General features: G+C 34.7%; 1 protein-coding gene across 6 annotated transcripts in view; it reads right to left on the reverse strand.

The window, feature by feature from the left end:
- Positions 1-12,221, reverse strand: part of VRK2 (VRK serine/threonine kinase 2) — a 106,906-nt gene that overhangs the window by 15,441 nt on the left and 79,244 nt on the right. For all 6 annotated transcript variants that reach the window (XM_047782027.1, XM_047782032.1, XM_047782030.1 and 3 more), the window contains 2 exons: positions 5,370-5,490; positions 2,628-2,686 (listed from right to left, as the gene is read on the reverse strand). In XM_047782027.1, coding sequence (XP_047637983.1) covers positions 2,628-2,686; positions 5,370-5,490 — 180 coding nt within the window. The remainder of the gene's footprint in view (positions 1-2,627; positions 2,687-5,369; positions 5,491-12,221) is intronic.

The raw sequence follows: 12,221 nt of genomic DNA on the forward strand, positions 1-12,221 counted from the left end.
GATACTGTAGCAGTTCTGCAAACTCCTTTTTTGCTCTCTACTGTGTAAGATATCAAATTCTGTTATCCAGCACTTGCTCAACCAGCTCTCCATAACCAGCAAGTGCTGCAGCTTCATCACATCTATAACTCGTGTTTATAAGAAGCCCTTCTTGGAGGTGTCCAATTCCTGAAGAGATAATAAAAAAAAAAAACTAAATTACATTCACTACCATTTTAATATAAATCTTGTTTTTCTTTATTTCTTTCAAGATTGTTAAGCCCAGACTGGACTACATTATAATTCTATTAATCAGACCATCCCAAACGGAGAAGGGAGCTGAATATGTTGAGAACACTTTTCACAAATCACTGTTAGAAGACAATGGGAGACTCCTGGCACTCCAGCAGCTGACAGCAGCTACGCTGCAAAGCCTTCGTGGGTCTGGGGTTTGAAAAAAATAAGGTAGCAGTGAGGCAGAAGAGGGAGAAAAAGAAAAGAGCCAGCTGTGTTATGAACTGATTATTATGAACCTGAAGCTTAGATGATTGTGACAAGGTACTGGTTTAAATGTTAGCCTTTCAAGACCTGGATTTATTATATTAAGTACACCTTTTAATTTACTAGGATATTTCCTGGGCTATAAAACAAAATGCTTTGAGTAGTATGAAGTTGGAATATTCTTGAATCTTCTGCTTTTTAGGCTAGTGAAATTTTAAGTATCATTTCAGGAGATAGAAACTTTTGAAACTATTAATATTACACTAAGTTGGGCATGCATGTTGCAAACTTCTCAGCTGTTTAATTTCATAAAGTGTCTTAGTAATAAAGCTTTTGTAAACTGGATTAATTTTTATGCTAGCCCTACCCACACTTCTAAGCACAACCAACTTAATCAACCTTCAGTTAATAACAAAACTTCAGGGAGTACCCATTGTGGCTCAGCAGGTTAGGAAGCCAACTAGTATCTATGAGGATTCCGGTTCACTCCCCAGCCTCACTCAGTGGGTTAAGGATCCGACATTGCCATGAGCTGTGGTGTAGGTCTCAGCTTGGATTCAACCCCTAGGCTGGGAATTTCCATATGTGGCAGGTGCAGCCCTATGGGAGGAAGAAAAAAAAAAAAACTTCAATGTTTTGTGCTTTAGAAATAAAAATCTGTATTTTATAAGATAATATAATAGACTCAAACAAACGGCTTATACTGAAAAAGAGGAGCCTGGTACCCTTTCCATCATTTCTTATATCACTCAAATCTTATCTCTGGCAATAGCAGTGTTCCAGCATATACATTGGTCCCTAAGAATTTATCTTGTACAATCCAGAGCATCTGGGCTTTCTTTTCTAATCCTAAACTGAACAGTTACCTTTTGTGCAAGAGAGACAAGAAAAGAGAGATACATAATTAAAAATTTTTTTTAACATCTCATCACTCTTTGCACTGTCCTACTGAGGAAAATGCAAGCCGTATGACTTGGTAAAAACGCCAATAAGAATATTAGCCAAAAAGGAATATTGGCATATTGACTGAGTTAGTGCAGTTATATAAACAAAACGCTTTTCACCTTTCAACCTATCCCCCCACATGAGAACACTACTCTCCCGTTTGCCTCCTTCCTTCAGAAGGAAAAGGACTACAGAGAGTAGGAAGCAGAAGCCTCATGCTGGGCGGACTTATGGGACTTGGTAAGTGGAGGTGGGAAAAGAGGACTGGTTGGTTTGTTTCCTGTGGACAAGGAAATTTTGGTTTCTGGTGAAAGAAGGGCTGTAAACCTAAGTTTACGATGATTTAACTCCACTTTCAAACTCTCAGGTGGAAACTCATACTATTTGACCTTAGCTAGAGGGTCAGCATACATATTTACTTTCTTAAGTCAGCTAAATGCTAACTTTGAAATTGCCTGATATAAAATAGAGTTCAAGATTCACTCTGCTCATCTGTCTCAGAGAGAAAGCAAGCCAGACAGCAGAAGCAGGCTCTGTTCTATGAAACAATCTAACTTGGTTGTTAAATTGGTACTAAGCAATGTGCTATGCAGCACTTGGGTAATTCTGAATTGCCTTACTATTTTTACTGATAATGCTGCCAATTAAAGTATTCCAAAATAGTCTATACTAACATGAAAGACAAACCCATTTAATGAAATATACTCTGAATCCCAAGGTAATATGCCTTTGCAAATCCAAAATTTTTCTGCTGGCTTTTTAGCCAGACCATAAGCCATGTCTAAACAGCATCCAAGTGTTTAATGGTTTGTTTTTTTTTTTTTAACTATTAATTGAAAGCAGTTTCTCCTTAAATCAACTTTATCTTTCTTTCAACAATAAACAGAGGTACAAAAACAAAGTCAATTCTAGAAATTCCAGATACGGGTGACAATTAAACTTGTCCATGATTCCCAATATATACATCTAAGAGCAAACAGTGCAGTCAGCTAGAATGCTAGAATGCTAAATACTTCTTGCAGCATTCATGTGTCTTAATGAAAAGCGTCTAAACAGTCTCTTCTTTAGCAATCTATCTGTAACCCTGAAGAATTCCCTCCCACCACTGGGGCAATGGGTGCAGCAAAAGCTACAAAACAAGAGTGACAAAGTGGTGATGTGTAAATCATATAAGAGAAGGCAGAAGTTATCATTTGACTTACGGCAACTGCTTCCAGAAGGAGCCCATTTAAACACTGACTCGGGGAGCTCATCCAACAGACTAAAATAAAATAGAGTACCACATGATAAATTTGTTTGCAATCTTGTGATTTGCTGCTTTGATAGAAAACAAAACTCTTTGTTTTTGGGTCACTAATATTATGAGTTTCCATACTTTTTTTCACCCACCTGAAGAGGGTAAATGAAGGGGGGAGATCCTTCAAATCTCAATGACCAATTTTATATCAATTACTTAAAAACTAAATGTGGAATTACAGTATAAACACTTTCATACAAAGTCTGTATATGTGGAAATATCCAAGTAAGGATACATAATTTTTTCTTAAAAACAATGAGAAGAAATATCCAGAAAAATTTTATCAATTTTCAGGATATTTTTCCCCAGGTACTTTCCCTTGGGGAGAGGTAAATTATTTAATTATTTATGTATATTGTTCTCCACTGGGCAATGTTTCATGCTACCTTATGATTAAACAGGTTAACACGAAATATCCAAAAAATAAGACAAAAACCTCATTATTCTAACACATTCCAGTGTTTTAGATTGAACAAGAGCAAATGTCTTGAGTTGCTTCAGCCACAAATACATGAACATTTAACTAAAATTACTGATATGAATGCTTGATTCACAAACTCAGATATAGGCAGAATTGCAAGAATAAATGCACTAATCTAATATGATCCTACATAGGAAAATAAAGGGCACAAGGGAGACAAAGTATTATAGCTGAATATGCAAGCCTGCATTTGTGAGCAAATTTAGGGTTATGCCTTTTTAGTAGCTGAATAAATTACAATTACGTATTATATAAGAAGTTTGAACATGTCTATGTCATAATTATATATATGTCTTAATTATAAACTTCATAATACCACATCAGCTTTACTGGTCTATAGATTTATATTAGAATACAGTCAAAATGAATATGTTAACACATATAAGGATTCCCAAAATATAACTGGATGTTATGTTTATTAGCATTATATTTAATTATTTATATGATACCATGTTATGATACTTGAATAAACACATGTTGGTATATATTTAGATATTTATACAATGAAGGCATCTATATATGCATATCGATGAAAGACTAAAATAAATAATATTGGTAAGTCTTAGTAAAAGAGGAACATATATATGATTATTAGAATTAAAGTGCTAGTATTTTTTTAAAAAGTATTTTATTCAAATTAGGTAAAGTGAAGTTCCCATAGTGGCTCAGTGGTTAATGAACCTGACTAGTAACCATGAGGTTGTGGGTTTGATCCCTAGCCTCACTCAGTGGGTTAAGGGTCCAGCGTTGCTGTGAGCTGTGGCTGTGGCTGGCAGCTATAGCTCCTATTGGACCCCGAGCCTGGGAACCTCCACATGCTGTCGGTGTGGCCTAAAAAAAAAAAAAAAAAAAAAAAAGACAAAAAGACAAATTAGGTAAAATGAGGTACAATATTGGATACCAAGACTGTTTATATATGCCCATTACTGTGCTTTGATTTGACTCATATATTGAAAAAATGGTAGTTACCTGAGCATTATATGGACACATCAATCATGACAGTAAATGACTAATTAAATAGTCCAATACTGACATATAAACTTGTTAGTTTTGGGTAGGGGACTAGAATGATCAAGAGTCCAAGTAGAGCAATATTTCATACAACATATGTCAATATTTACAAGTGTAACCCGTATTATTCTGTATCTGCAGACTAGACTTTCTCTCTGTTAAGAACTGATGCCACACTGAATGTGAAGACTGATTTCCGCCACCCCTTTTGTAAACTTCTGCTGTGACTTGCCCTACTTGAAGCATAGCTGTCTTTTCCAACTGTGATATTATATCTGTGGATAAATACTATTGAGCATATCTTAGTATCTAAAGAAAAACTGGTGGAGTTCCTTGGTGGCCTAGTGGTTAAGGATTCAGCGTTGTCACTGCTGTAGCTCGGGTTCGATCCCTGGCCCAGGAACTTCTGCATGCCACGGGTGTACCCCCCCCCAAAAAAAAGAAAGAAAAGAAAAAAAACTGGCTATGCATGTACTACATGCAATTGACTTTTCCTAGTCCTGACCAGTGGGGAAAAAAAAAAAAAAGGTACAATAGTAACCCACTCTGTTCTCTGTCTAACCTAATTCTTATGCTAATAGAGTTCAGATGATTAAAAACTGACTGTGGAATATTAAAAATGTTTATGTGGCTGCCAAATGATCTCTCATATAAATACCTCATATACAAATTGTTTCTCTCTTAAGAAACAAAACATACTCCCTCTAATACACAGGATTAAGAAAAAGGTATGTTGCTCTCACTTGAAAAATATAAGCCCTATCTGTTCCATTTCATATTGTTGCTTTGCACAGTTAATGTCAATCACACCAAGCTCACACTAACTCCATATGCTTGCACAATACTATTTGAAAATACTCTTCCTTGAAAATACCACCACCTAGAATCTATGCTTTGGAAAACACCATGTAAAGCAACAAATATTTCACTTTATATTTTGTATTACAACTCACATACATGTGATTTCATGGTTGTTATCTTAATGGATTTATGTCTGTGAGCTGCTCGCTTTTAAAAAAAAATACTTTTCAAATTTCAGAAATTTGCTTTGGCTATTATGTTGGCTGAATGGCAACTTCTTTGGGATATTAACTCCCTTTAGTGTATCCCTTCAGACCTGTCACTGTACATGATGGAACACTTGAAAATCTGTACTTTGTTTTAGCAGTCTGGACAGCCACGGGGTCCTGCAGGTTCCGTTCCCAGGGCAGTTTCCCACATAACCACCGCAGCAGGCAGTAGCCGAGGATTTCAAGGTCACTTCGTCTGGACAGGGCTATAGGAATAAGCATTCAGAAAGAAAGATGAGGGATAAGTAAGTTTTGAGAAATAGAGAAATCACTGAATGAACTACCACTGATGAAATATGAAAAAGCCAAATGGGCGACGTGTTTTGTTTGTTCAGCTGGAATAAAACTTAAACACCCAGGCATTTGGCCCCAGTCCACAGACAGGCAGTGACTTGTTGCTGCTGAAAGTAAGGGTCAGTTTCCTCACCTCCTCCAACTTCATCCTTCCTTAGTCTGGCCTGTCACATGAACTTGATCTCCATGGCCTCTGACATGATCCAGACAACCCATAACCTGGCACCAACACTTTCTCAAAGAGCCAAGCAGTAAAACAAAGAAATAAATGTCTGCAGCTAAATTGCTAACATATGTTCCAGGAAGTCCATGGGGTCTGCATTGGTCATGCAGAGACCCTTCAAGTGCAGACTAAACATTGATGGCCTTTCCTGCTCCACTCATACTAGTAGCATTTGAAATTGGAAGAATATGACAAAACTGCCATCTAGTGTGCAGTATTAAAAAAATAGGTCTTAGGATTTTTCAATAAAAGGAAAGTATGGGATAAAATACATGGATCTAAAACTTTACAAATACTATTTCAGATATAAGCAATGCCTGAAATTCTGGTCAAATATACTGAATAAGAAATATAAAGGTAAGGCAAGAGTGTGGATGAGCAGGGTGGGCAGAAGTGGTGGGAAGTGGATTTTAAAGATAAACAGAGGCTTTCCAAATTTAATATAAGATGGCTTTTCATACAAAAATACAGTAAAAGAATATTTTCAGGCCATTGTAAGTATCAGTATATAAAACTATTAAATGACATAGACTAATTTCATAATAACTTAATGCATTTTTAAAGTAACAGATTTCAAAATAAGGACAATGAAATCTAAGAAACATGTCAAATATCACAAAACATTACTGAAATAATGATTAACACATTAATTACTACAATACCACAAAATAAACTCATTTTTATAACCATTTCAAATTATTATAAAACAATAGGCTGGCTTACATTTCTACCATTACCTTAATATTCATCTGTGCAGGGAAATAAAATCTCCTAAGTGCAATACATGGCTGTTACACCTGCTGTAAACAGGTATCCTGGTTTTATTATCTTTCATTAAATATACTCTGAACAGTCACTCAGTAAACTTAGTTTTTAATTTAAGAAGTCATCTACTAAGAACAACGCTGCCAGCACATCATAACTACTTTGGGTCACCATACATAAGTTATAAAAGCAGAAGACAAGATTAGCTCTTACACATACTCTATCTTAACTGCTATTAGAGTACTGGATTATTAAAGGCCCTTCAATCTAACAGAATGCAACAGTCCCATGGGCGCCCTTTACTTTCTGCACAAGCTTCAACAATGTCCTAATGCAAGACTTGGCTCTCCTATTAAAATAAAAACACAATCTCTACCACGCTGTTTTGCAGTGATTTCTTCAGTAATAAATCTTCCATTAATAATGGAATGGTTCCATTTGTACAGATGTGTTCACAAGTCCCTTTTCCATTATGGCAATTCCTGATTACCATCACTTAAAAAAAAAAATTCACATCCTCTAATTTTCTAAAAATTAGATTCTGGCACCTGTTTGGACAACATAGGCTATGCACAAGAGGCCCTTTGAGGAAAAACAATCAGAATTAAAATGGAATGAACCTTCCCAGCCACTTCTCCCAACCCCCCAACTGAGGGATTAATTGATATAAAGCTGTAAGTAATGACAAGTCATTTAGATTTCTGAAGCCAATCTTTCATAAACTGGTCTTCATCTGAAATAGCCCTTCGAGAGTTAACTTTACTTCACTATTATAGTTCAGTCTTACCCAATTAAAATATAGTATCACATTTTTCAAATTTTTACTTATTTTCTTTTCCTGCATACATACACTAATAACTATCGTTAGGAAAATGTTTTACCACTGCTTCGCTAAATTCTATAGACATACAAGTAATGCTAAAAAAAAATTCTATAATGATGCTTTCCCACCATTAAACAGGGAGATGAAAAGATTAAAAATGTTCTCAAGTACATACCGCTCCCTGAAATTCCCTCTGAGGGAAACAAATTGCAAAGTTTTATGTGGTTTTGAAAAGTTAACCTCTAAGACTTTTCCAATGATTATGTCTTCTGTCCATCTACTGTATGGAGAAGAGTAATTTTAATTGGTTAACTTAATTAAAATGTCCTAGATGACAATATTAGCATTTACACGTGGGTATATAGTTAAAACAATAAATTGATCATATATCTCTAACTTTAAAATACATCATTAAAATACAGATGATATGTTGAATATAGGATTGAATATTTGAATATTTGGTACATTATTCTATTATTCCCTGTATTTTTGAAAACAAATAAAATGCTGAAAATAAAAAAAGAATTGATCATAGTTGAGAAAGACTTAATATCTAACTATGAAAATATTTTTAACTTGAAAGTTGAAACATATATTATGGATTATTTTGTTTCTATATAATTTGTGTTTCTCTATAATTTATTATAACACATAAGGTTCTTCAGTTGCATTTGATAATATAATCATTAACAATATATTTTCACAGAGATTTCCTAAATAATCACACTTTTACTTATGATACTACTGCTTAGAAATGGAGCAAGATTTAGTCATTAATATTTTTCTTCTACATTTTCTTCTTACTTTCTAAATACAACTTAGCATCTAATTTTTATTTAGCTTATTAATTTGGAGCAGTGTAAATGACTCCTCATTGAAAGCTTGTGGTGGTCTCAGTTGCTCAACATTTCTAAAAGATAAAGTATTGGCAAGAGTTTAAAAAAAAAAAAGGCACAGGTAGGGTGGGACTTGAATTCTATTTCACTAAAAAGCAGATTCCAGAAACAGCTGACACTAAAATACATAAATAAAATAAAAACAATGTGATTTATAGAACTGCTACTGTGTCAGACACTCTAACTGCTTTTATATATCATCTTAATCATCCTAACAATAATATGAAGTATCATTAGCCCTGTTGATAAATAAGAAAATAGAAGCTCAGAGAAGTTAAATAACTTGCTCAGTATCACAGAGCTCTGCACTGAAATTCAAAATTTCAGAACCTAAAGGCAACATTCAATCTAACAATTACATTGCCTCCATTGTTGGTTTTAATACCATTTAAACAATATTATATATACTACTTCCGTAGTTCAGAAAGTACTTGAAGCAGGCATTTTAACTTAAAACATCAAAAGACATACTGACCAAAGACACCTGTTGTGGCAAGGAAGAAATAAGCAGCAGATCCTGAGGTCTGAGCTGCAACACTAACAAAATTTTTGATACAACTATTTCTTTAAAACTACTTCATTTTGATGAAGAAGAGTGTCTAATTAAAACATTAATTTATAAAGTTTTAAATGGTCCTTCCAAGCTGGTACAAGAACAACAAAGAAACCACACTGGAGAACTGGTCCTTATTTTGAAGACAAACTGGGTAGTATTCCATTGTGTGTACATACCACACCTTCCTAATCCAATCATCTGTCAGTGGACATTTGGGTTGTTTCCAGCTCTTGGCTATTGTGAATAGAGCTGCAACGAACACGTGGGTGCATGTGTCTTTTTTAAGGAAAGTTTTGTCCAGATATATGCCCAAGAGTGGGACTGCTGGGTCACATGGTAGTTCTATGCATAGATTTCTAAGGTACCTCCATACTGTTCTCCATACTGGCTGTACAAGCTTACATTCCCACCAACAGTGCAGGAGGGTTCCCTTTTCTCCACAACCCCTCCAGCACTTGTTATTTGTGGACTTATTAATGACAGCCATTCTGACTAGTGTGAGGTGGTATCTCATGGTAGTTTTGATTTGCATTTCTCTAATAATCAGGGATGTTGAGCATTTTTTTATGAGCTTGTTGGCCATCTGTATCTCTTCCTTGGAGAAATGTCTATTCAGGTCCTTTGCCCATTTTTCCATTGGGTTGTTGGCGTTTTTGCTGTTTGAGTTGTATAAGTTGCTTGTATATTCTAGAGATTAAGCCCTTGTCGGTTGCATTTGAAACAAGTTTCTCCCATTGTGTAAATTGTCTTTTTGTTTTCTTTTTGATTTCCTTTGCCATACAAAAGCTTGTCAGTTTGATGAGGTCCCACTGGTTTATTTTTGCTTTTATTTCTGTTGCTTTGGGAGAATGACCTGAAAACATTTGTAAGGTTGATGTCAGAGAATGTTCTGCCTATGTTTTCTTCCAGGAGTTTGATGGTGTCTTGTCTTATATTTAAGTTGTTCAGCCATTTTGAGTTTATTTTCCTGCATGGTATGAGGGTGTGTTCTAGTGTCACTGATTTGCATGCAGCTGACCAGGTTTCCCAGCAATGATTGCTGAAAAGACTTTTTCCCATTTTATGTTCTTACCCCCTTTGTCAAAAGATTAATTGACCATAGGTGTCTGGGTTTATTTCTGCATTCTCTACTCTGTTCCATTGGTCTTTAAGTCTGTTTTTGTACCAGTACCACACTGTCTTGATGACTGTGGCTTTGTAATATTGCCAGAAGTCTGGAAGAATTAGGCCTCCTGCTTGGTTTTTGTTTCTCAGGATTGCTTTAGTGATTCTGGGTCTTTTGTGGTTCCATATAAATTTTTGGATTGTTTTTTTCTAGTTCTGTGAGAAATGTCATGGGTAATTTGATAGGGATTGCACTGAGCCTGTAGATTACTTTGGGTAGTATGGCCATTTTTATATTAATTTTTCCAACTCAGTAGCATGGAATATCTTTCCATTTCTTTACATCTTCTTTAATTTCCTTGATTACTGTTTTATAGTTCTTGGCATATAAGTCCTTTACCTCCTTGATCAGGTGCATTCCCAGGTATTTGACTTTTTGGGGTGCAATTTTAAAAGGTATTATATTTTTGTATTCCTTTTCTAATATTTCATTGTTAGTATACAGAAATGCGACTGATTTCTGAATGTTAATCTTATATCCTGCTACTTTGCTGAATTTCTTGATCAGTTCAAGTAGTTTTTGGGTGAAAGATGTGGTATATATACACAATGGAATACTACTCAGCCATAAAAAAGAATAAAATAATGCCATTTGCAGCAACCTGGATGGAACAAGATACTCTCATACTGAGTGAAATAAGTCAGAAAGAGAAAGACAAATACCATATGATATCACTCATATCTGGCATCTAAAATACAGCACAAATTAAACTTTCCACAGAGAAGAAAATCACGGGCCTGGAGAATAGACTTGTGGTTGCCCAGGAGAGGGAAGGAGGGGAGGGATTGGAAGCTTGGGGACAATGGATGCAAACTATTGCTCATGGAATGGATTTACAATGAGATCCTGCTGTGTAACACTGAAAACTATGTCTAGATACTTACAATGCAGCACGACAATGGGAGAAAAAATTATGTATATATGTATGTGTAATTGGGTCCCCATGCTGCACAGTGGGAAAAAAAATGCGTTGGGGGAAATAACAATAAAAAATAATTTTTAAAAAAAGGATAAACAAATAAAATCTAACCAAAAAAAAAAAACTGTAATGAAATTATCTGGATGCAATCTACCAAATGGAATGAAAGAATTAGGACCAAAAGAAAAGTGTAAGCATTCATCCCCAAAGGGATCTGATTATTTGCCTAAAGTGTTTTCTGCTTAGTTTTCTTATATAGAGTAACATGAAGTATGAAGAAAAACAAGATTTGGTAGGAAATAATAAAGGAAACTTAACTTTTGCCTTAAGTAGACAGGGTTTAAATGCTCAAAATACTGGTTTATATATACTCAGAATGACAAAAAGAAAGCAGAAAACATCTAGGATGCTCACCTGAGAGGTGAACAGTAACTATCTGCAGAACAAATTTATAGTTTATTATTTTTCTAACTAGTAATCTATGTTATTCAGTAGTTTGTCCATTCAGATGTATAAAAGAAATTTTAAGGTGTCCACAATTTATGGCAATTTTAAAAAAGATATCAGGAAAATAGAATGCAAGGTGTCACCTTTCAAATAAAATGTTTAACCCAGGTCTCTCTTATTTCTTCAGTACCTTTTAAATTCTAAGCCTTAGTTTTTTATTTAACACTACCATGTGAGGCTTGGGAAAAGTTATTCAATAGAGCAAAGGTATCTTACATTTGGCCAATGTGTATTCTTAATCCAACCAAATAGATTAAGACCTATGTCAAGACTCTGAAAGTCATGTCTAAACATCTCAATTGAGTTATGCCATATAGAAGGAATAGTGTCTTCATTATTACTTATTTATACATTAACCAAAGACTATCTATAGCAGTGACATTTACTTAAAAGTAAAAATCAACAGTATACTTTTGTTACTATTCAATGGAACATATCAATAACTCGGTGGTTTACTTTATTTTGCAATTAAAAATGGGCTCTCTTTTTCGAATTATTGCTTAAGAAGATAAATATTGTGTAAACCATATCATTTCCCCCAGTGTGGTAGCATGAAAATACATTCTCAGTTTATTTCACATATATTTTATAAGTTGGAGTGCTAGATTAGAGTGAAATGAAGCCATGCAAGAAATAACACAAGACTTGGATTTCGTATACTGTGGCAATTGGCAAAAATATTAAAAAGTATGTAAAATATTTCTTTCTTTGATGATGAATACATTATATAAACAAATGGACATTTAAAATGCAATTTAGATATCATATTTTATGGTCATCGATGGTGTC

Source organism: Phacochoerus africanus, chromosome 5 (assembly GCF_016906955.1).
Source record: "Phacochoerus africanus isolate WHEZ1 chromosome 5, ROS_Pafr_v1, whole genome shotgun sequence".
Classification (NCBI taxonomy): domain Eukaryota; kingdom Metazoa; phylum Chordata; class Mammalia; order Artiodactyla; family Suidae; genus Phacochoerus; species Phacochoerus africanus.